Source organism: Thalassophryne amazonica, chromosome 1, assembly GCF_902500255.1.
Source record: "Thalassophryne amazonica chromosome 1, fThaAma1.1, whole genome shotgun sequence".
Taxonomy (NCBI): Eukaryota; Metazoa; Chordata; class Actinopteri; order Batrachoidiformes; family Batrachoididae; genus Thalassophryne; species Thalassophryne amazonica.
In genome coordinates, this window is record NC_047103.1 from 154,692,193 (window position 1) to 154,718,771 (window position 26,579).

At 44.7% G+C, this 26,579-nt stretch overlaps 1 protein-coding gene across 3 annotated transcripts in view; it reads right to left on the reverse strand.

The window, feature by feature from the left end:
- LOC117515994 (sodium-driven chloride bicarbonate exchanger-like) overlaps window positions 1–26,579 on the reverse strand; it is a 106,257-nt gene that overhangs the window by 57,799 nt on the left and 21,879 nt on the right. For 2 of the 3 annotated variants that reach the window (XM_034176843.1, XM_034176858.1), the window contains exon 3: window positions 744–825. In XM_034176843.1, coding sequence (XP_034032734.1) covers window positions 744–825 — 82 coding nt within the window. Of the gene's footprint in view, window positions 1–743; window positions 826–25,684; window positions 25,859–26,579 lie in introns of those variants that run through there. The other variant, XM_034176849.1, reaches the window with a different exon arrangement.

The window sequence follows — 26,579 nt, forward strand, 5'->3', positions numbered from 1 at the left end:
ATTTAGGTGAAGGTCAAAGTCACCAGAGTCAAGTGGTACGTACATTGTCACAGCCCTTATTGTCTTCATGTCCACGGGTACTATTACATAGTATATTATCATACATGACACGTACATGCTCCTGCACCTATAGAACCCGTGCTGACTATCGCCATTAAATTTGAAATTCACAATTTAACGGCTGTTCAGGAACGCATCCTTCTGACAGAGACTCCACACACACATTCTTTCCCTTCTTTAATTCTGGTTTTACTTTCTCATTCTGTTGCATGTTTCATACCACATTTGGCCATACAGTTAAGATTGTGTTTGTTTCCGCAGTTGCTAGCATAGCCCATGGTCATGAGATAATGAAATATGGTCTTCTGCATAGACGTCTGCTCTCTGGAGCTAATAAATGTATCAGACCACTGAAGACAGTTACATCACGTGATGTCATTGGGGGGGGAAAAAAAACACTGGGGGCTACAAGACATTATAGTAAATGGGATGCTATGTGTGTGAGAGAAATTGGGGTGTGGGGGGTAAGAATGCAGCAAGTCAGTGTTGTCTAGAAGATATTTTTGGCTCCAAACCTCACCACACCCCCAAACATCAAAATGGGCTCAGTGATTATTTTGTTTGTTTGTTTGTTTTTGTCCTTTAATCCTTTTCTACTAGGGCACAGCTGCATGCACATTTGTTGCGTAATGCTGCTGTCAGACTGAATAGAAATCCTGCTTAATATCAGTTGAAGGCGCTACCTTCTAGTTCCTCCTTCTCAAAGTTGGTGTTGAGCATGGAGCGCGTGCCCCCACGGTCCACCACGGCTTCCTCATCGGTTCTCTGTGGAAAAAAACATAAACACAAGCGCTGGTGAGCAAGCTGGAAGACCAACTAGTGCGTGACTTATGCGTGCATACGCTGCGTGTATGTTACTGTGCGTAAAAGAAAAAAGGGGCCGTGGAGAGGGCGTACCCACACCGAGATTGAACAATCCTTAAAATCTGCCTGTTTTGCATGCATGTTATTGCACACTTGCAGGTGGTCTACTTCTTGGAAAATATCATTGGCCACAAGGATCAGTACATCTGTCTTTGAGAACATGACTGAAATGTTGAACTTTATCTCATCTCCCTCTCTCCAAATTCAGATCCCAATCTGTCTGTGCAGCAGTAAAATCCACAATTCATCTAAATGCTGCCGTGTGTTGCATAAGAGCGCCGTGGCCCACATTCAGTATGAGGATGTCCTGAAATAAACACACACACATAAAACTGCAGCATCATGATGCTAACTTCCACAAGCCGTCACCGTGGCAACAGAAAGCAGGCAACTGCTATTTAAACGCTAAACGGGGCTACGTTCATCCAATGAGTGCCAGATTACCCCACTGTCAAGTCATGTTTTTAATGAGAACGCTTCATTGTGTCTGAGCCCTGACTCACACAAATGCTGCACCACCCCCACATCTGGGAAGACACATTTCTTGGGAAATGGAGCAACTGGAGACGGCAGAAGTAGGCATGTAGAATGGAGGGGACAAGGATGAGTAGTAATGTCTTTGTGGTTATATCATGCTATGCATAGCATTGACCTTGAAAAATGAAAGAGGGATGAGTCTTTGAATGTTTCCTGAATATGTGATGAAATACAAAAATCACAAATCACAAAAATGTCCAGGAAAATGGAAGCCCAGAATGCTTGCACACTTCTCAGAAGAAATTGTAGTGTCTGTTCTGAAAAATCTATACTGCAGGTGTTGTATTTCTGCATGTTTGTGCCGTGAGAGTTATTTTAAAAAATTAGGGAGTAACACTGCAGTGGGTGGATCAACAGCAAACATACACTTATCAACTCAATGCACATGTCACAGAAAAACCCACAGTTATTAACAATGAAGGCTATCACATGGCCAAGGTGCTGGGGGTGTCTATGCACCATCCAGAGACCCTTGGGTATAATATGCTTGGGGTGTCTCTGGATTTGGTTCTCAGTGCCTCCTGGCATTCCACTGAGAAATGGTTCAATTGTGGGCTTGGATTTTGAATGGGGACCTGTGCAATGGTGCTGCTGTTGCCCTGTGGTTGTTGGGGGTGTGAGGGACATTGGGGGTGTGAGGGTGGGGAATGGGCTCCCTCTGGGCAACATGGGTTGCCTCCTTCCTGGGTGGTTGGAGATGGTGTGTGCCTAAAGGGTATCATGTCTTTTGGCTCCGGTGTGGACACCTCAGTCCTGGAGGGGTGCAGTGGTACTTGGTTGTGTTGTCAGCCCTTGCTCCAGTAGGTAGACCTAGGTGTGCCACTGACCCCTCAGAAATGTTGAGTTCTGTCCGACACTGGGATAGGGGGATTATGTCCTACTGTATATCTCATGTTAACATTGATGAAGAAGACACAGATCTTGTATCAGCTTCCACCCAGCATGGTCAATCCAAAGCTACCTGCTCTGAAACTGCACAGACAGGTCCTGGAGAGCGCGACCTATTTTCCATACCTGGGCAGCCATGTGTCAACCAATGCCAACATCAAGGATGAGATCCAACACTGACTTAAATGTGCCAGCCAGACGGCTTCGTACACGTGTATTTAACAACAAAGACCTTTGACAGGAGACAAAAATCATCACCTACAAAGCTGCTGTCATGCCAATCCTCCTGTATGGATCTGAGACATGGACCACCTACTGAAAACCCTCAAACAATTCCACCAACGCTGTCTGGGAAGTATTCTCTACATCAGGTGGGAGGACTACCATACCAACATCAGTGTCCTGGCTAAAGCCAAGCTCCAGAGCATCGAGTGCGTCATCATCAAGAACCAGCTTCGCTGGGTGGGTCACACCATTAGGACGGATGACAGCCGACTTCCCAAGCAGATCTTCTACTCCCAGCTGAACAAAGAAAAATGGTCCAGAGGAGAGCAGAAGAAATGCTACAAGGACCTCCTGAAGCACAACCTCAAGAGCTGCTTCATCGACTGGAAGACCTGTAAATAACAAGCAAGGGACTGAGCCAGCTGGCAAGCAATGATCCACATGGGAGTGGAAGTCTTTGGTAAAATGCAGACAAACAACACAGAGGAGAAGAGGAGAAAAAGGAAGGAGAGACAGCAAGATTCTGACCGGCAGAAGCTTCCCACTGCAAACATGTGCAGCATCTGTCACAAACAGTGCGGGTCAAGACTGATCCTGTTCAGTCATCTCCACATCCACCATCCCATCTGGGAATCCATCGAGAGGCAATCTTCCTCACCACTAGGGATTCCCACAATGAAGAAAAGAGCTTCACTCTCCTGTGGAGGAAGGCTGAGCACACTCAGTGGGGCCACATATCAGATAATAACCACATTAAATTCCAACATCTCAATACATTTCTATGAAAACTCATCCTCATCTCATTAAATCAGTTCCATCATGAAAGACAACCAACAAGTCAAAGTTCATGCAGATCTGGATAAGAATCTGAACCTACTACAGTGAAAGCCACATGAACTCATTCATTCATTTACAATATTAATAAAGTTGATGTATAAGGCTACAGTCATGTAATCATTTTGTTAATAGCCATGAATTAATCGGAGGAAATATGCAGCAGAAAAGAAGGCAGACAGACTCCTTCTCTCCGATCTCCCTTTGACTCTCCTACTGTCTTTGTTGTGTTTCCTGTTTATCATGTAAATCAGTGAATTTATGACAGCCTGCAAAAAGACAAAATCTACTTGCATAATCTGAAGACTTCACCTGAAAAACATCACATATCACATTCTAATGACAAATACCACTGACAGATTAGGCTGGATTCTGGAGGAAGGAGAGAGAAAAAATAAAAAAAAAATAAAATAAAATAAAAAAAACACTTAAGCAAGTGCTGAACAACAAATAATCTGATGACAATCTCAATGGGATGATCTGCTTAGTGCTGGATGCAGAAGAATGATTCACCAGCATGAATCACTTTGATACACTCCCACACATCCACAGCGGGAGACACAGCACAGCCGGCTCTGTACGGAACGCCGGAGTGGCCAGAAAGCATTCACTTGTGTGCACTAATCACATGTAATTTGAGTCTATTTGTTTCACTACTACTACCAGGTCTGTTTCAACTTCCAGCAAACTTACGGTAATAAGTGCGTGAAGGTCAACCACAAAAGTGAACTTATAGGATTAATTCGGGAAAAGATCAATGTCACTGGGGTCAAAGGTTAACATTTAAAATTTTTACTCTGATTTGTACCACACTTGGCACATGTGGCTGTGGGTTCTGGAATTTCCTACACGAGGTTCAATTTGCCAAACATAAATCAATAGGCCCACAGTCGTATCGGCTTCTGTTTGCTGACCTACTTCTCCCAGATCCTTTTACTGATTTCTACCAAATTTGGCAAGTCAGTGAAGGTTGAAACCAAAATTTCCCAGAAACAACTTATTTTGTCAAAGATCAAGGTCAAGTAATTTGATTTTCAACATAATTTCGACCAAATGTGACACACCTTTAGGTGGATTCCACTTTCCCTGGTAAGGTCAGTCAAAGATCAATCATTTGGGTGAAGGCTAAGGTCACTGGGGTCAAATGTCAGCTTGTCTTTCCTCTCTTCATTCCCACAGGTATTATTACCTACTAAGAAATATGTGGGAACAAAAATATTTTTTTCTTTCTCATCTGCCCACTCCAGGGCTCCATATATCTGATCTCAAGTGTCCTTTGGAGAAATGGAGCTGCAGTGCCTTACTAAAGGGTGAGTCAGTGAGTTCATAAGTAAACCAGCATGATAACAAGCAGGAACTTGAGTCCCACAGCCTATAGGCAAAATACAGCCTGGTTTTTGACAGCTAGCCACTTTAAATCAGGATTAAAACATGTTTTGTGTCAGCTTCTACCTGTTTAACACCAGATAAGAATCTAGATATCTGGTTTTTGTCACATTTAAATCCCATCAAAAAGTATAATAAAATTACAACCCCAATTCCAATGAAGTTGGGATGTTGTGTTAAATGTAAATATAAACAGAATACAATGATTTTCAAATCTTTTTCAACCTACATTCAATTGAATACACCACAAGGACAATATATTTAATGTTCAAACTGATAAACTTTATTAAAATATATATTTGTTCATTCTGAAATGGATGCCTGCAACACGTTTCAAAAAAGTTGGGACAGTGGTATGTTTACCACTGTGTTACATCACCTTTCCTTCTAACAACACTCAATAAGCGTTTGGGAACTGAGGACACTAACTGTTGAAGCTTTGTAGGTGGAATTCTTTCCCATTCTTGTTTGATGTACGACTTCAGTTGTTCAACAGTCCGGGGTCTCTGTTGTCGTATTTTGCGCTTCATAATGCGCCACACATTTTCAATGGGCGACAGGTCTGGACTGCAGGCAGGCCAGTCTAGTACCTGCACTCTTTTACTACGAAGCCACGCTGTTGTAACACGTGCAGAATGTGGCTTGGCGTTGTCTTGCTGAAATAAGCAGGGACGTCCCTGAAAAAGACGTTGCTTGGATGGCAGCATGTGTTGCTCCAAAACCTGGATGTACCTTTCAGCATTGATATCGCCATCACAGATGTGTAAGTTGTCCATGCCATGGGCACTAACACACCCCCATACCATCACAGATGCTGGCTTTTGAACTTTGCACTGGTAACAATCTGGATGGTCTTTTTCCTCTTTTGTCCACACTCTTAACCCAGATTTTGTTTTAACTTAAATTTCTGTGTTATCATTAATTATTCTTTCGTGTTTTGTAAAAAAGCATTCTCATTACTAAACTAAATTAGTTGATTGCACTATTCAACTGAAATTTTCGATGCAATGATCATGTTAAGCAGAGTTAACTTTTTGTCTCAAGTTTCTGTAAGGGAGGGGAGGGGCCCATTTTAAATTCTACCTAGCAACACGGTGTGGGCGTGTCCCATGTGAAGACCACTCATCCTGCTGCTTCTGCTCATGGCTTGCTGTGCTCAAATTCAAAACCTGTGGATTTTGAGAGCAACACATAACTTTCTGGTCAAAAGACGGTTCGCTGAAAATAGCTTAGTGTTTAAGTGCTTCTTCTTCTTTTTTTTTTCTCTCCGCTGTACACAGTGTACACTTGGCTGTGGGTTTTTGAAAGAAACACTGACTTAAAGAAAGTGGAATGTAGGCTTCAAGTTAGTTATTTGTTGATAACTTTCTGGAAATTAGTTTAGCCCAAAGAGTGGTCCAGTGAGAACACGTCAGCTAAACTGAAGTTATTTTTTGGCAATATAACTCATCATTTGGTGTGCTATTACTAAATTAAACACATTTCAGCTGTTGCTTTTTTTAACATGCACTTAATTTTTTTGTTTAGGTTTAGTTAATGTATTAAATACTTTTTAAACAAAATTGTAGAACTTAAAATCTATTCAGTTATATTATGTGTCACTTTGTTGCCTTTTTTTAGTAAACATTTGTCACATTTTTTACAGTACAGTTTTAATGCATTTTGTCCTGTTTTTACTTGTCTTTTGGTTGACAAGGTGTTCATGAGGTGTTCCTTTGTAATATTTTTTAAATAAAAGTCTTTGGAACATTTAAATGTATTGTAGCAATCGCCGGGCCGGTTGCTATTGTAAGACTGTGAACTGTTATGCCGCAGTGCATCATGGGAGTACTGTTGTGTGGGCCGCTGAAGAGGAGGTACTGCTGGCCCACCACCACCAGAGGGCGCCCTGCTTGGAGTGCGGGCTCCAAGCACGAGAGGGCGCCAGACCCAGAGGAAGTGACAGCTGTCACTCATCACGCCAGCTGTCACTCATCACACCAGCTGTCACTCATCTACACCAGTACTTAAGCCGGACTGCAACTCCACCTCCCCGCCGAGAAATCGACTACCGAGAGGTAACTTCTCTGCTGACTCATATCATTGAGTGGATTCTGAACTTCTGTTGCAGCCGGTATCCTGTGGTGTTCGCCCTTATCTGGGAATTGGCGTGTAGCGTGACGACGACGACTGCGCTACAGATAAGTGGTTACACTAGGAGCTGCACGAGTGTGTGATTCGGAGGTGGAGGTCCTCCTCCTAACTGTGTACAGACTGTAGACCACTGAGTGTAAGGATTTACACTCATTCATCTTGTCTCTGCTTTTTGCCAGCAGTACCAGGGTCGACAGCCGAAGACAGAGGTCACCTGGGGACTCAGGACTTGGCGGCTCCGGTGTTCTTCAGACCGTTGGTGGTGGAGGCCGTGTGGGACGCGGCCTCTCTCTCGTCGGAGTCTTCTATCTTCGAGCCTGCCCACACGTCACCTGGTGTTAATTGACTTTGCAATTTCTGTATATTTAGTTGTGTATTGTCACAACAGTAAATTGTTACCTTTTGGCTTACTCATTGTCCGTTCATTTGCGCCCCCTGTTGTGGGTCCGTGCTACGACACCTTCCCAACAGGATTTCTCGGCCAATCGTCATGGATTCCGAGGGGCGTCAGCTCGAGCGTGAACGGCCAATGGCAGAGCCAGGAGCGCAGGCGTCAGCGGGAGGCGTGTTGGGTGAGCTGCAGCAGATCTTAACCGCCTTCACGGCTCGGTTGGATTTAGTGACCGAGCAGAATGTCCTCCTTAATCGGAGAGTGGAGGCTCTCGCCGCCAGGGTGGAAGCGCACGATCAGGGCGCTGCTGCAGCTCCTCCTCTGGCTGGTCCTGGGCCTGAATCAGACGTACCACTGGTCGTTCAACAAACCCCCCCACCATCCCCTGAAGCTTACATAAGCCCTCCGGAACCGTACGGGGGCTGTGTCGAGACGTGCGCGGACTTCCTCATGCAGTGTTCGCTCGTCTTTTCACAGCGCCCTGTCATGTACGCATCAGACGCTAGCCGGGTAGCTTATGTTATTAATCTGCTTCGAGGAGAAGCACGCGCATGGGCTACGGCGCTTTGGGAGCAGAACTCACGGCTCCTAACATCTTATACTGGGTTTGTACGGGAGTTCAAACAAGTGTTTGATCATCCCAACAGAGGCGAGACCGCTTCAAACGTGCTGCTGTCGATAAGACAGGGGCGCCGTAGCGCAGCCGAGTATGCAGTCGACTTCCGCATCGCGGCAGCGAGGTCCGGCTGGAATAACGTTGCGCTCCGCGCCGCCTTCGTAAATGGACTGTCACCGGTCCTCAAGGAGCACCTACTGGCTAAGGAGGAACCGCGGGATTTTGACGGGCTTGTCGATTTGGTTATACGCTTGGACAACCGTTTGAATGAGCATCGTCGCGAGCAGGCCGGGGGGCGTGACCGGGTACGAGCCGTCCCTCCCCCTTCCGGTTCCGACAAGGCGACGTCGTCCCCACGCTTCACTGCCAGAGAGCCCCGTGGGGCTACAGCTCCCCCTGCTGAGGAGGCTATGGACACGAGCAGGGCCAAAGTAAGATTAAATGACAGACAAAGGAGACTGGCCCGCGGGGAGTGTTTTGTCTGCGGCTCTTGTGAGCACATGCAGAGGGACTGCCCTGAACGGTCAAACTACAACGCCCGTCCTTAGAATCTGGGCTAAGGGTGGGCCATAACACACACGCGGAAAGACCCCGCAGATCGGCACGAATCCCAGTAACAATCCTTTGTGAGGAGTTAACCCTTCACGCCCCAGCACTGATAGACACGGGGTCAGAAGGGAATCTGCTGGACAGCAGATGGGCAAAGGAAGTAGGGCTCCCTCTGGTGGCTCTGCCGGCACCATTGCAGATGCGAGCACTAGATGGCACTCTTCTTCCATTAATCACACATCAGACACAACCAGTGACCTTGGTTGTGTCTGGGAATCACAGGGAGGAGATAGTGTTCCATGTAACACCATCTATCTCCCGAGTGATTTTGGGCTTTCCATGGATGGTGAAGCACAATCCCCGGGTCGATTGGCCGTCCGGGGTTGTGACGCAGTGGAGCGAAACCTGCCACCGGGAGTGTTTAGGATCCTCGGTTCCCCCCGGCACTACAGCTAATGAGGAGGTCAAAGTTCCCCCCAATCTATCGGCGGTGCCAGAGGAGTACCATGATCTTGCTGACATTTTCAGCAAAGATCTGGCGCTCACTCTTCCTCCGCACCGACCGTATGATTGTGCCATCGATTTAGTCCCGGGCGTTGAGTACCCGTTCAGTAGGTTGTACAACCTCTCACGTCCGGAACGCGAATCAATGGAGACCTACATCCGGGACTCCTTAGCTGCCGGGCTGATCCGGAACTCCACCTCCCCGATGGGTGCTGGTTTCTTTTTTGTGGGCAAGAAAGACGGCGGACTCCGTCCATGCATTGATTACAGAGGGCTGAACGAGATCACGGTTCGCAACCGATACCCGTTACCTCTGTTGGATTCAGTGTTCACGCCCCTGCATGGAGCCCAAATCTTTACGAAATTGGATCTTAGAAATGCGTACCACCTGGTTCGGATCCGGAAGGGAGACGAATGGAAGACGGCATTCAACACCCCGTTAGGTCACTTCGAGTACCTGGTCATGCCGTTCGGCCTCACTAACGCCCCCGCGACGTTCCAAGCTTTGGTAAACGACGTCTTGCGGGACTTCCTGCATCGGTTCGTCTTCGTATATCTGGACGATATACTCATCTTTTCCCCGGACCCTGAGACCCATGTCCAGCATGTACGTCAGGTCCTACAGCGGTTTTTGGAGAACCGGCTGTTTGTGAAGGGCGAGAAGTGCGAGTTCCACCGCACTTCTTTGTCTTTCCTGGGGTTCATCATCTCCTCCAACTCCGTCGCCCCTGATCCGGCTAAGGTTGCGGCGGTGAGAGATTGGCCCCAACCAACAAGCCGCAGGAAACTACAGCAGTTCCTCGGCTTTGCAAATTTTTACAGGAGGTTCATCAAAGGTTACAGTCAGGTAGTTAGCCCCCTGACTGCCCTGACCTCCACCAAGGTCCCCTTCACCTGGTCGGATCGGTGTGAAGCCGCGTTCCAGGAGTTGAAACGCCGGTTCTCGACTGCACCAGTTCTGGTGCAGCCTGATCCTGATCGCCAGTACGTAGTAGAAGTGGACGCCTCTGACTCAGGGATAGGAGCCGTGCTGTCCCAGAGCGTGGAGGCTGATAAAGTTCTCCATCCTTGTGCCTTTTATTCCCGCAGGTTGACCCCAGCTGAACGGAACTATGACGTTGGCAATCGGGAACTTCTTGCGGTGAAGGAGGCTCTTGAAGAGTGGAGACACCTGCTGGAGGGGGCTTTGTTGCCCTTCACGGTTTTCACTGACCATCGGAACCTGGAGTACATCCGGACCGCCAAGCAGCTGAACCCCAGGCAAGCCCGCTGGTCTCTGTTCTTCGGGCGCTTTGACTTCCGGATTACATATCGCCCCGGGACCAAGAACCAAAAATCAGACGCCTTGTCCCGGGTGCACGAAGAAGAAGCCAAAGCGGGGCTGTCGAACCCCACCGAGACCATCATCCCCGAGTCCACTGTCGTGGCCGCCCTTACCTGGGACGTGGAGAAGACCGTCCGGGAGGCCCTGACCAGGAGCCCGGACCCGGGGACTGGCCCCAAGGACAGACTGTACGTCCCACCAGAGGCAAGAGCTGCCGTATTGGACTTCTGTCACGGGTCCAAGCTCTCCTGTCATCCCGGAGTGCGTAGGACCGTGGCAGTAGTCCAGCAGCGCTTCTGGTGGGCGTCCCTAAAAAAAACGTCCGGGACTACATCCAGGCCTGTACCATCTGCGCCAGGGGCAAGGCAGACCATCGGAGGACGACGGGCCTCCTCCAACCCCTGCCAGTGCCTCATCGCCCCTGGTCTCACATCGGCCTGGATTTCATCACGGGCCTCCCGCCGTCCCAGGGCAACACCGTAATCCTCACGATAGTGGACCGGTTCTCCAAGGCGGCCCACTTCGTGGCCCTCCCGAAGCTCCCGACGGCCCAGGAGACAGCAGACCTCCTGGTTCACTACGTCTTGCGGCTGCATGGGATACCGTCGGACATCGTCTCAGATCGTGGTCCCCAGTTCTCTTCACAGGTGTGGAAGAGTTTCTGCAAGGAGCTGGGGGCCACCGTGAGTCTCTCGTCCGGGTACCACCCCCAGACCAACGGCCAGGCAGAGCGGGCCAACCAGGAATTGGAGCAGGCCCTTCGGTGTGTCACCTCCGCACATCCGGCGGCCTGGAGTCACCATCTGGCCTGGATCGAGTATGCCCACAACAGCCAGGTTTCGTCTGCTACCGGCCTCTCCCCTTTTGAGGTGTGTTTGGGGTACCAGCCCCCATTGTTCCCACTGGTGGAGGGAGAGGTCGGTGTGCCCTCGGTCCAGGCCCACCTTCGGAAATGTCGCCGGGTGTGGCGGACCGCCCGCTCTGCCCTGTTGAAGGCCCGGACGAGGGCCAAGTCCCATGCAGACCGCCGACGGTCCCCGGCCCCCACGTACCAGCCCGGGCAGGAGGTGTGGCTGTCAACAAAGGACATCCCCCTCTGTGTGGACTCAACCAAGCTGAAGGACAGATACATTGGACCGTTCCCTATCCTCAAGATCATAAACCCGGCCGCAGTGAAGCTCCGTCTCCCGGCTTCGCTGCGGATCCACCCTGTCTTCCACGTGTCCCGTCTCAAACCACACCACACCTCGCCCCTCTGTACACCTGGACCCACGCCGCCTCCTGCCCGGCTCATCGACGGGGAGCCTGCTTGGACGGTCCGCAGGCTCCTGGACGTCCGTCGTAAGGGCCGGGGGTTCCAATATCTGGTGGACTGGGAGGGGTATGGACCTGAAGAACGCTCCTGGGTGAAGAGGAGCTTCATCCTGGACCCGGCCCTCCTGGCCGATTTCTACAGACGTCACCCGGACAAGCCCGGTCGGGCGCCAGGAGGCGCCCGTTGAGGGGGGGGTCCTGTTGTGTGGGCCGCTGAAGAGGAGGTACTGCTGGCCCACCACCACCAGAGGGCGCCCTGCTTGGAGTGCGGGCTCCAAGCACGAGAGGGCGCCAGACCCAGAGGAAGTGACAGCTGTCACTCATCACACCAGCTGTCACTCATCTACACCAGTACTTAAGCCGGACTTCAACTCCACCTCCCCGCTGAGAAATCGACTACCGAGAGGTAACTTCTCTGCTGACTCATATCATTGAGTGGATTCTGAACTTCTGTTGCAGCCGGTATCCTGTGGTGTTCGCCCTTATCTGGGAATTGGCGTGTAGCGTGACGACGACGACTGCGCTACAGATAAGTGGTTACACTAGGAGCTGCACGAGTGTGTGATTCGGAGGTGGAGGTCCTCCTCCTAACTGTGTACAGACTGTAGACCACTGAGTGTAAGGATTTACACTCATTCATCTTGTCTCTGCTTTTTGCCAGCAGTACCAGGGTCGACAGCCGAAGACAGAGGTCACCTGGGGACTCGGGACTTGGCGGCTCCGGTGTTCTTCAGACCGTTGGTGGTGGAGGCCGTGTGGGACGCGGCCTCTCTCTCGTCGGGGTCTTCTATCTTCGAGCCTGCCCACACGTCACCTGGTGTTAATTGACTTTGCAATTTCTGTATATTTAGTTGTGTATTGTCACAACAGTAAATTGTTACCTTTTGGCTTACTCATTGTCCGTTCATTTGCGCCCCCTGTTGTGGGTCCGTGCTACGACACCTTCCCAACAAGTACAGGGTTTTGAGACTTTTAAGTATTGTTAATGTGTTTCATGTTAGTTTAATAGTGTGGTTAGTGTTACTGATTTATTGTGTTCAATAGTTCAGTTGGGTTAGTCAAGTGTCTATTGCCACCATAAGTGAAAAGTGTATTGCATTTGATGCTTTCCACCATTTTCTGTGTTGTTGGGGTTGCAAATAAAACGGCACCTCCTTGCGGCAGAGTGCAGAAAAGCGCAGAGCGTCTTGTTCTTCCACACCACTTGCCACAGTATTCTTTAATTCCTTCCCTTTCATACATTTTTGTTGAAACAATGCATTATAATCTCAAAATAAAGATGGAGTAGTTAATTAAATTACAAGAAAAGACATTACTTATATTAAGATATTGTTTTAACTATTGAATAATAATGTTTATTATGTTATTTGTAATATGTTTACGTATGTTTAACTTAAAATAGTTATTTTATACACCAATGAGAAATCATTTATGTGAACTAATGATTTTGAGTAACAACTACTACTGTGATTTGTTAATACAACTTAACCTGATTAGTTTTAGCTTGTGTAAAAACTAAAGCGGTTTAAGGCAACGGGTTTCCACACAATTTTCTAGTAAACTCAACTAATTCAGGTTAAGAGTGCAGAGGACACAACGCCCATGATTTCCAAAAACAATTTGAAATGTGGACTCAGACCACAGCACACTTTTCCACTTTGTGTCTGTCCATTTCAGATGAGCTCGGGCCCAGAGAAGGCAGCGGCATTTCTGGATGTTGTTGATGGCTTTCACTTTGCATGGTAGAGTTTTAACTTGCACTTGTAGATGCAGTGACAAACTGTGTTAACTGACAGTGGTTTTCTGAAGTGTTCCTAAGCCCACGTGGTAAGATCCTTTACACAATGATGTCAGTTTTTAATGCAGTGCCGCCTGAGGGATCAAAGGTCACGGACATTCAATGTTGGTTTTTGGCCTTGCCGCTTACGTGTAGAAAGTTCACCAGATTCTCTGAATTTTCTGATTATATTATGGACAGTAGATGATGGAATCATTAAATTCCTTGCAATTGAACATTGAGAAACATTGTTCTTAAACTGTTGGACTATTTTTTCATGCAGTTGTTCACAAAGTGGTGACCCTCGCCCCATCTTTGCTCGTGAACGGCTGAGACTTTTTGGGATGCTCCTTTTATACCCAATCATGAGTGTCCTCAGTTCCCAAATACTTATTGAGTGTTGTTAGAAGGAAATGTGATGTAACACAGTGGTAAACATACCACTGTCCCAGCTTTTTTGAAATGTGTTGCAGGCATCCATTTCCAAATGAGCAAATATTTGCACAAAAACAATAAAGTTTATCAGTTTGAACATTAAATATCTTGTCTTTGTGGTGTATTCAATTGAATATAGGTTGAAGAGGATTTGCAAATCATTGTATTCTGTTTTTATTTACATTTTACACAACATCCCAACTTCAATGGAATTGGGGTTGTACTTTAAATCTGTTTTCACTGATTTGGGGCTGTCTTAAAATATCAATTCAATTTGTTTAGTTTATATAGCACCAAATCACAACAAAGCTACATCAAGGCGCTTCACACAAGTCTGGTCTAACATTACCAACCCCTACAGCAAGCACAGAGGTGACAGTGGTAAGGAAACACTCCATCTGATGATATTGAGGAAGAAACCGCAAGCAGACCAGGCTCAAATGGGTGACCCTCTGCTTAAGCCATTCTAACAGTTACAACGTTTTTGCAAATTTGAAAAGCAGCATCTCACAGGCAGTCTGGCACCCTGCGGTTTGTAGCGGTCAGTCCTGCATTCCTAAACGTACCTTATACGTACCTCGGACAGAGACAAAAAGAGCAGAATCACTGGGCCAGAAAAACTACACCTAAGATATAATTCATCAGCAGCAAATCGAAAGGAAAGCAGAGAAATTACTAAGGTGATTGCCAGCCGCTACCCCTAAGCTTCACTAACAGACACCAAATTTAGATGAAGTTGAGGCCAAGACCTGTTCCACTGATAATAAAATGACTTTTAAAGGATAGGAAGCATAGTACCATACTATGCCAGTATGCTAGCTATACAAGAGTACTTTATAATATCTTTAAAATATTTTATTAACAGAGTCCATATGAAAAGGAAGACATCAGGTGGTGTGCTGTGACTGAGGACCACTGACACCTTCTGTATGGTCCAGGAATGTGCACCCTTATCAAATCATCATATTTAAAGGTTGCTTGTTGTCAAAGGGACATAAAAATTGATTTTGCACAATATGAACTCTTAAAACTACTCTGTCCTTGCTATGCCACAATCAGCCAAAAAGGCAGAATCCAAAGCAAAAAAGCAACAAATCCACACATGAACAGAAGGCCTTTTTATGTAAATTTCTTTACATTATTAATTATTTCTTTGCATATTCAGTGAATATGCAATTGCAACTTATTGATTAAATAACAAATTGTATTGTCGCCCTCATTTTTACAAATAACAGTGATGCATTTAATGAGGGATGCATCAACAGTTTTTCACTATATTACATAAAGTAGCTGGTATGTGACGGTAAAGATAATAAGAATGTGTGCTGGTGGTAAACACACATATTGATGACAATGTGCAAAACAAATTAAACTATCAAAGCAGGCACAGGACAGATCCTGAGTGGTAGCTAATTGAATAGGAGGGCATGTACAGAGATTCATTATGATGTCCCAGTAGACACTGCAGTCCAGACTCCCACAGATTTTCCCTGGCATAGATTTAAAAATAATCTGGAAGTCTCTGACATTAATCTTCAATTTCCATTAATTTTTATTTCAATTCACTCTGATCCAACATTTTAAAGACTTGGTTGAATCAACCTGGGTGTTTGATATCAGCGCAACAAAAATGTGTCCATGTGTACTTTTGGACCTGACACAGGGCCTCAGGGCCTCTAAAGGACGACCTGTGACCTAATTATCATGAAAATTAGGCCACTGTTTCTGTGGTCATTGCTCAAACCTATGGGCCAAGTTTGGTTAGTCTGGGTCCAAGGATCTTGAAAATAAGGGACACATTTTCACACCCAGACCCCACGTTCTTTAAATAGCAAGTGTAGTTGCCATCTAAAGACCTTTACCAGTGCTCCAGGTTGCAGTACACCTTGGCTCTTAAAGGGGAAGTGAACAGGTGACAATCTCAATGGTTTGTTTCATGATATACCCACAACATACCTATAACTATTTAAGGGAGCAAAAACAACCCCTTTGCTCCCTGCGCCTTGCTTTGCCACGTCATAGGGGTGATGTCACAGTCTGTCAATGTGAGGGGATGACAGAAATAACATTTTTAACAAGTGAGGCGCTTCTTTGGGCATGGTCCTGCACATAGGTACTACCAGCAGCTGGAAAGGGCTTAACATAGATGACCACTATCTGGAGGTGGGGACGGACTGGTTTTCTACTTGGGTCATTGCCATCAAGGACTTAAGGTAGTTACGTAGTAGTGTGGTGGATGTGGCAACACATGGCCCCAGCACATGCTCCCAGAATATCTCTGACATGACTTTGGACTCAGATTATGTGCTGTGTAAAGAGTGGAGTTGGACAGACCCAAAATGCATTTGCATTAAGGGATTTCGATCATACACTATAGACTGCCAAAATTCATGTTAATACCTGAGTCTCCATGGGTTTCTCCCACCTTCAAAATAATAATAATGCAACGTAATAATAAATCCCATTAGATTCATGTCCCAACAGGTACTGGTCACAGGATTAAAACTCTTGTCACAGCAACAACATTAAGTAGTGTAGTGTTAAAGTGCCAATCCCATTGGGTTGCAACAAAACACAACTGAGTGCTGGCTCCTCACTCACGGGGTCCTGTCCCCGCAATCATGTGTGCTCCCAGTGCTTGTGTCCCCCTGCGTCTCCCAGTCCCTGTATGTGTGTGTGGTTGCGATCCTCCTGGTGTCTGTCTCCGTTATGTGGATATGGGACCGTGTGTCTGACGTCCTGCGTGTTTGTGTCTTGTCTCTGATGTGTCTCGTGTCAGTGTGTGTGTGTGTGTGTGTGTGTGTGTGTGTGTGTGTGTGTGTGTGTGTGTGTGTGTGTGTGTGTGTGTGTGTGTGTGTGTGGATGTAGGCGTGTCCATCGCTGTCAGTCTCCTCATTTCGTCTGCTCCTCAGTTCTTGGTCCTTCATGTCTCTCTGTCATTCCTGGACTGTGCCGCGATTTGTCACCCCTTCACCGTTTGGTATCTTATGATTGGTATATTGTTCTTTGTCTGTGAGTTTATTAGTTAAATTGTGATGGTGTTTCGTATGTCTTGTTTATTTAGTCCTAACCAGTGTGAATAACGTGTCACACAGGTAGTTGTCTGAACCAGGTAATGGCCACTGCAACCACTTAATTTTGGTGTGTGTCCACTTTAACCAAAACTCAGATTTAATTTCAATAGTGAAGCAAAAATGGCTGTGAATGTTATCGTTGTTGCTACAGGTAGCACAGCTTTAAACAGTATCTCAAATAATACATGTTGCTAAATGCGCTTCACAATAAAAGTACTGTAACGCAAAAGCAGAGCGAGGGTCACTGCAAAGACCTTTACTGTGAAAGTCACAGTGCCATTGTTCCACGTGTCTGTTTCTAATTTGATAGCGCTTTGCCAACATAAGCTAAAATCTGTTTGCCATTATTTAATGTAGCCAAAATTTGTGTTGCAATTTTTTTATTTCATTTATTTATTAATTTGCAAAGTTTCAATTTAGGCACCATTAGAGAGTCAACAGTAGTTAAGCAGCAATATTGCAAAAACTCCAAACGATGCAACACGAGACCTACTCTTTACTGAGGAAAAGGGTAACTGTTCTACAACTTCTACATGTAGAAAAATATAGACACAATGTGTCTATAGCCAGCTTTGCTTGCATTTCATTGCAATTCCCTACTGTAGCACTGGTGTAACTGATAGCTCAAATATCTGACATATCAAACCATAACCCTCTCCATCGCTGCCGAAACAAAGCCATACGCTGCTTAGCACGACTGCCTGCAGGTCCCTGTCTCTATTTATAGCCACTGGTTTCTCCACCTCATGCAGCTGACCCCAGATCAGCCCAGAGATTCACATGCCCGCTCACCCATGTGGGCTGAGATTAATCTGCCAGCCTTTACGGCAGGATAAAACTATGTCCACGGGATCAGCCATGCAGACCCTATGCAATGTGCAGATTTAAATCAGCCATTTCTCAGTGGGCCCATTTGTCTGTGATGAAGGCTTCGGGAGAACGGGAGGGTACATCACGTGACCGAGACCCCAGGGGGGTCGGGATGGGAAGGATGGAGGAGGGGTTGCACGCTCCCTCATGCAGACATGTGATCAGTCCTGATGAATAGACAAAAGCAAAAATAATCATGCATCTGCATTTACAGTGCATCCAGAAAGTATTCACAGCTCTTCAATTTCTCCACATTTTGTTATGTTATAGCTTTATTCCAAAATTGAGTAAATAATTTTTTCCCTCAAAATTCTACTCACAACACTTCATAATGGCAACATGAAAAACGTTTGTTTTGGCATTTTTGCAAATTTATTAAAAATAAAAAACTAAGAAATGTGATGCACATAATTATTTACAGCCTTTGCTCACTACTTTGTTGATGCACCTTTGGCAGCAATTACACCATCAAGTCTTCTTGAATATGATGCCACAAGGTTGGTGTACCTATCTTTGGCCAGTTTTGCCCATTCCTCTTTGCAGCACCTCTCAAGCTCCATCAGATTGGATGGGTCACTCAAGGACATTGACAGAGTTGTCCTGGAGCTACTCCTTTTATATCTTGGCTGTGCACTTAGGGTCATTGTCCTCCTGAAAGATGAACTGTTGCCCCAGTCCAACATCAAGAGCAGGTTTTCATCCAGGATGTCTCTGTACATTGCTGCATCCTCTTTCTCTCAATCCTGAGGGAAAGGATTCCCAGCTGCTGTTGAAAAACATCTCCGCAGCATCCCCACAGACCAGAGAATTTTATTTCTCAGGGTCTGAGAGTCCTTCAGGTGCCTTTTGGCAAACTCCAGGTGGGCTGCCATGTACCTTTTACTAAGGAGTGGCATCTGTCTGGCCACTCTACCATACAGGCCTGATTGGTGAATTGCTGCAGAGATGGTTGTCCCTCTGGAAGGTTCTCCTTTCTCCAGAGAGGAATGCTGGAGCTCTGACAGAGTGACCATCGGGTTCTTGGTCACCTCCCTGACTAAGGCCCTTCTACCCTGATTGCTCAGTTTAGATGGGCGGCCAGCTCTCGGAAAAATCCTGGTGGATCCGAAGTTCTTCCATTGATGATGGAGACCACTGTGCTCATTGGGATCTTCAAAGCAGCAGAAATGTTTCGGTACCCTTCCCCAGATTTCTGCCTCAAGACAAATCCTGTCTCGGAAGTCTACAGGTAATTCCTTTGACTTCATGCTTTGTTTGTGCTCTGACATGCACTGTCAACTGTGTGACCTTATATGTAGACAGGTGTGTGTCTTTCCAAATCATGTCCAATCAACTGAATTTACCCCAGGTGGACTATAGTTAAGCTGTGGAAACATCTCAAGGATGATCAGTGGAAACAGGATGCACCTGAGCTCAACTTTGAGCTTCATGGCAAAGGCTGAAGTGATTTATTTTTATTATTATTATTATTATTATTATTTAATAAATTTGCAAAAATCTCAAACACTTTTTTCACATTGTCATTGTAGGGAATTGTGTGTAGAATTTTTAGGAAAAAAAATGTATTTCATCCATTCTGGAATAAGGCTGTAACATAAAATGTGGAAAAAGTGAAGTGCTGTGAATACTTTCTGGATGCACTTCAGAAGAAGAAGGAATTTGGATTCAGTGCTGGACACAAACCAAGGACCGACAATATTGACTGTGTGCATGTATTTGTGTTTTTGTGCTGCACATTATGTGTAGTTGTGCGGGTATGCAAACCATCATGAAACCATGAGAAAAATGTGGCACTGGGTTTGTTCTAATTTCAATTACAAACTTGTTTTGCTGCATCTTCAGTGTACACTTTTTTTCATTCATATATAAATGCTTCACAGGTTGTTTTTAAAGACTTTTAATCAGGTGCAAACAATATCGTAAAATAACTTCGGGCAGATCCTCCAGCATTTTGTGTATGCACATTTGCCAACATCCTCCACACCAGTAGGTGGCACTAGTCTGTCATTGAGAAAGGGAACCCATAGCTGTGGAGATATAAACTGTAAACAAAGCAACGTTTGCGCATTATTTCTACCACAATCCTGCTCATTGCTGACAGCTTTAGCAGCCATTGACAATCACCACCAGCTTCAACGTTGTCTGTTTCTCGTCTTGTGCACCGGACTGCTAAAAACTGAAAAGCCAATCAGAGTGCCGTCTGTCACCCACAGGCGCCAACACCAAATCACCGTGTGGGTAACAGAGAAAAAGGCGCTAATGGCTCACGTAGACAAGCGTATATGTGTCGATAGTACAGGACTCACTGAGCCGACTTGGGTCATTGATGCCAGATGGACGACCATCAGCTGAGTGTGTCTCCTCATTCAGACCTTGATCTTGAGCAGCATCCTAATATGAAGCATGAGTTATTAGCAAAGCATATCTGTTTCATTCTTGAGATAAAGCAGTAATATCGACTGACAGACAGACAGTGGAGGCTGAAGAGTGAAAATCTGCTATAAAATGGACCTAAAAGTCCATTTAATAAACGCAAGTACATATGTTCAACACACACTCCTGTAACCTGAACAGGTTTCAAGTGTATTTCAAAGCATCATCTTCACCTCACAACACAACTGTCCATTTCATTATTTTGTCACCCACTGAATACAATGGACTAAATTTAAAAAAGACAATACCTTGAGTATTCCCCAAGAATTACAACCACTGTTGTCTTCTAAAGGTCAGGCATGTCTGAGCTGGAGTTACAGTCCACCATTCAACACGTGTTCTCAGACCACAGGTTATTCCAGTTGACGTCCGAAACACCACCACTCTTCTTAATGAGATGCTGCATGAGGTGGTGCCGCCTGCCGCTGCATCCACGACATTGTATGACCACCCCAGGTCCTGGAGACAACCAGTCCATCCTCACACCTTCAAAGTAATCATCCATCTGCCACACCCTGGTGAAATATGGGCATAACATTGGTATTCTCCAGCTGCTGGGGTCTTAAACAGTGAGGCACCGGCATGATGGGTCATTTCCAGAGAAATGTATCACATGTCCACAGTGTTATAGCTGACGCTCCCTGACAGCGATATTCTTCACCTGAATCTCCCTAAGTAACTGCTTGTTTGACACAAAGTCATTCCAGCAGTACCCAAGGATCTTGTCATCATCTTAGGTCACTGGTAAGCAAGGCCTTGAACTGGTTCATCTAACAAAAAGGAAACCCAGAAACTTTTAGTGTTTTACTAGGAATGAAAATGACACCAGAAACGTTATGTTTTTTTATGTTCTGGAACGGAATTGTTTTAAAATAATGTTAGCCGGTTAATACCGTTATTTATTTTTTTATTTATATTTTTCGCTATTGAAAAGGCTTCTATTTACAATGACCCGGTGAGGTTCACTTCCTGTCGTTCACTTATTTTGGTTGTTATTAGCGGGACAATGCAGCTGGATCAGACAAGTTTGAATTTATTGGCATGATTATGCTTTTACTTTTTTGGGGGGGGGGGGAATTTTCTGGAATTTATTTTCTAGATGACAAATGCCTGAATGGAGCACCGTCACTTCTTTAAAAACACTGCGTTTCTTCATTAATTTCCATGAAAGGAATTAAAGTATTTCCCAGACGTCATCTTCCAAAACAAGGACGTCTTATCGTCGGTTGTGTTCCTGCATCCAACTGAAACAACATCAAAGGTCATATTAAGACTTTATATTAAGTCAGTATGTGAATGGTTTCAATATTTTAAACAGTCAGAACTGTATGAATGATCACGTGTGGGCTGGAGCTTTAGCTTTAGCTGCTGGTTAGCGCTCAGGCCATTATTTTAGTCTATGAGACTGATACCAACACAGTACCGTGTCTTTTAAAATACACAAACACACTGCTTCGCAAATATGCAATATGTCTATTTCAGATGATCAACACAGACCTTCTTTCTCTTAAAATACTTTATTTTACTCAGTGCCCCACGTCTGCTACCTGCAAAATACAGGTCTGGTATATACAGTGTTTTCAGTGTCCCACATCTGACATTGTTTGTTTGTTTGTTTTACCATCAATTTTAGGGTGGAGCCCAAAATGGGAAACGTAAAAATACAGTTTCTGTTCAGAAACAACTAGTTGGGAAACATTCTGGTTCAAAGTCCAGCTGTTAAGTGTCTAAGTCTCACAACCATACAGTAAGACAGAAAGCACCGGAGCCCTAAAAACTTTGATCTTTTTTATCCTGCAAAGATATCAGCATCTCTAAACACCTCTGTTCAGAGACCTTGTGACTCAATGAGTTCTTTTCAGTTGGGATGGGACAACTCGTCTTAATAGTTGACTACAATTAACTAACATCCAACTAGTTGACTATTTTTCTGAAATACACAAAACACTATAATAGCAACATCTAGTGGATAGTGGGTAGTGCCGTTACATCCTTCACAAAATAAGAGAACTCACACTTTATTAAAAAAAAAAACTTTAAACCAAACTGAACCATTTGCTTCAGAAAATTATTCACCTTTCAAAATACATGAAGCCCAAATTAAACCAACAGTGGAAAAAAATTTCAACTTATCAAAGTTCTTGAAACAAACCAAAAATAAATTCAGCAAATATTCTATCATTTGAAAAGATCAATATCGGCAACTAATGGACAGCAGTGGGAATTCATCTTTTACCCCCAAATTGAATTAGTAGCACTGCTCGTGCTGACGTTGTACCAAAGTGGGTGGGTTTCAAGTTTAAACTCCTCCAAAAATATTCCGCATGCAGTAATGGAAACTTTAAATGGAGCTGGCCAGTTGATTTAACAGAAAATTCCCTGTTTAAAAGCACTGAAAACAATGTATACTTCCAAGCAGTCAAAACGTTAATGAAACAGTTGTTTTATGTTCTGATTCACTGTTTCAAAGCACTCCAGTCACTACTGTAGTGACACCTGGTAGATCCCCATCAAATTCAGTTTCTAGCTACGGCCCTGTAACTGATTATACACTTACTAAGGCAGCGTGTTAAAGTGGCCATACACATGCACGCACACACACGCACACATACACACACACACACACACACACACAGCGTTTAGTCCATTTTCTTGGTCATAAAGAATCCCAGATGTATTTTATTTACACAAGCTCTTTCTATAGGAAACTGTGTAGTACACGTATTATCCCACTGCTCTGTGGGAGGCAGATTTGTGACCTCATTCCTGCTCCTTCAGCATTTTCCTCTGACACTTTATGCAAAGAACACAACAGCGGGGATGATGAATGTTTGCATTACCCTGAGATCTAGACCAGTAGGTGCACACAACAGAGTGGAGTAAGCATTAAAAAAAAAGAATTTACACACACAATCCCCCCCCCCCCCCCCCCCCCCCCCCCCCAAAAAAAAAACCTGGGTATTATAGGAGTTGTATTATACTTATTTTAATCATGCAAATATTGGTGATTAAGCATCTCTTTTAAAAAGTTAATAATGTTTAAAGTTCCAAATTCCACAAAGACACTGAGGTGTTGTTGATTTTTTTCCTCTCGCTTGATTAAATTTAATAGGTGATTATTGATTAAGCAATTAATTGCTGCAGCTCTACTCACAAGAATATTACAAATGGGCCTGTCTCTGTGCACACTGAATATCATCCTGAAAATCTTGCACGGGAAATAAGAGGAGACAGTTGGTTAAATAAACTTGGGTTCCATGAATGGTTAGTATCATGAACACTTTTTTTTTTTTATCAAAAATTGACATATTCAAGTTAATTCTGATAGGTTAATCTGGCCATACAATACAAAATGATATGAACGAAGGCATATCATGGCAGGATTGTACAGAAACACGCGGCATATTGCAGTTGGTTTGTTGTAAACGTGTGAAGATCCTGTGTTTTGGTAGGACGGGGTTGTACGGCTTCACTCCAAAAACTTCTGCCATATGATCTCTGTCACGTCACTTCAAAATGAGGGTCACAATGTGGTATAAATAGCACAAATGTGCACATACAAGTGAGCACAGACAGTGGTCAAAGAAGTAATCTTAAGTAAAAGTACCACATTGTAGAAAAACTCTTAGTCAAACTCCTGCACTGAAAATGTTACTTTCATAAACAGTAACAAAGATTAGTATCAAAATAACAACCCATGGGTTATTGCAGAACAACCCATTTCAGAATAATATATATTATTGAATTATAATTAGTGATGCATTAATGACTGATGCTAGAGTGTGTAGGACTTAGGGGTGCTTATTAGGAGAAACAGAATATAGCATTCATCATCATCTGCTGATTAACAGCAAATCAATGTGTTTTCATGAGCGTAGGATGACCGGTTGTTCATATCTACATGGAAGCGGGTCCCTCATGGTGGCCGCCATGTCGATACCCAAAAGGAACATAATTACTCAATTTTTCACATTTTGCAGTGCTGCTGGCAGACTGAAGACAAAAAAAAAAAAAAAAAGATTTGGTTGCCCCTATACACTGTCTGCTGGTTGCTAGTGCAGGCGTGGCCTCATTTTTGCCAAATGCAAGATCCTACATATTGGTTATCACAAGAGAAGGTAAGGGCGCATGAATTTCAGTCACCAAAGAAACAAAAATCTGAAGGGAAACAAACTTGTGACCAGCAATGACATAATGCAATCTGCAACCTCACCACAAGATGACACTAAATCTTAGATAATGTAGCTTTAATGTTGCAGCTTGTAAATGTGGACCTAATTTCGATTTATTTCCACATGTTTTAGATCATACGTTTCAAGCTGGCTGGCTTGTAAGGTATTGTAATGTCCCAGTGTGGACCAAAAAAGGCTTAATGGTGTACTACTGTAAATTATGTACTGATTAGATTTTGTTTTGTTTTGTGCAGAAAATAGCAATAATCAAGTGAAATAAAAGTATCTTGAATATATACTTGAGCAAATGTACGTATAGTTTCTGCTGCACACACAAAAACAGCACCTTTACCTTATCATATTATTGGTGTTTTATTTTTTAATGAATCATTTAAGAAGGTGTGGTTATCACCCGACAGCTCCATGACATATGTCACAGAACTATAAAACAAACCATTTCAGGACAATTTTTACTTATAATAGGGTAGTTTTTACATGCACAAACATAGAACTGTAGGACTTTAAAGATTTTCAACATGAAATCCCACATATATTTACATACCTGTAAAGGTTAAATAAATAAATAGAAAAAATAAAAATATAACCTCTTTAAATCTGTGCATTGTCTTTCCATCTGCCTCTGCTGAATATCTTGATGTATATAGAGCTACCGCAACTGTAGCTGTTAGTTAGCTAACAGGGTAGATGAATTATCAATGGCTGTCCAAGTCCAGTGATTGGCTGACACTATGGTTGTCATGGTTTTCAGATGGCTATGGTTACTATGGCAATGGCAGCGGGCACCACATCATTTCTCAATGGCCTTTAATGACATGTGGAGACAAGGTGAAGCGAGCTCAAGACTTTTAAAAATCTGCTTGGGTTAAACGAAGCCAATGTAATAAAAGAGAGAATATGAACTTTGTATATCTGATATACCTGACAAAATGCTCAAATCACAAATCCAGTGTTTTGATTTGTATTGGGCATTCACTCTGCAGAGATCACTGGGGTTGGGTGCAGCGGGTTTAAGCTCCCCTCCCGCTCCAGAATGACAGTTCCATCTGTCAAACAACCTCCACGGGACCTTTAGCGTGCACATCAGCACAACTGGTCGTCTCTGCAGCCTACAACAGCACATAATGCTATGCAGTTGCTTAAATCTTCAGATTGCATACAAGTTCAATGTTGCATCAAAAATGTTCACACATCTGAATGCATCTGAATAATTACTTAAATTGCAGTCGAGAGATGGTGCAATACTTTTTAAGTGCACCATCAAAGTCAGAGCAACCTACCTGATAAATAAAGCCTTTATTATGGTCCACTGAGAGCATAGTGCAACTGCTAGGAGCTCGGTGCAGGACAGCCACTACAGCAAAGGTAAGATGAGAGATGAGGGGCCTCAGCCCCACTGTGAGCTCACGGTTTGTGCAAGTTAAAGAAAATCAGAGAGAAAAGTGGAGTCAGATTTCTAGCCTCCTCGTCGGCTCTTGCCATGATGGAGTGCAGCGGCAGCTTCACTCCGAACATCCCACGAATGCAACATCAGACGAAAGTGTGGCCCAGTTCTGCCTCCGACAGCACTCATCCAGAGGTGGCATCAAATGCTTCTGACAAGCATCCAACCACCAATCCCCCCCAGAGAGATTAGTGCTCTGACATCACCAATGCTGTGCACAGTTCTGTTGTAGCAGCGTTACCTAAGAGGAGCTCGGCTTAGCTCAAACCTCACAGACAACACCTCCAGCACGACAGGTAGCGACTGCATACAGTGTGTGCACGAGAGTCCTGCTACCTATAAGACAACAGAGATGCTGTCTGGCTGCAGGGAATCATCAGTGGAACTGATCGAGCCACCAGGAGCAGATCCAGTAAAGTAAACTGCCTGTTCTAATTCTGTCTTTTAACACTCCTTACTGAAATGATGAAATCTCTCTCCCATCCATATCAGTTTCTTAGCCTCACAAATCCCAGTTAATACAAAATGTTCTTTCTACATGAGAGCAACAACTTGTGGGATTGATGTGTGTGGGTACTGTGCCCCAAAGACAAGCAGTGTGGTGTTCAGCATCTTGAAGAACACTTTGACACTGTCATCTTTTGGAAGCTTGGTAGCTTGGAAGCATTATTCATACAGAGGGTATTGAGGCAATGTGCCCAGCATAGTTTTTAATAGGGCACTGCGGTCTC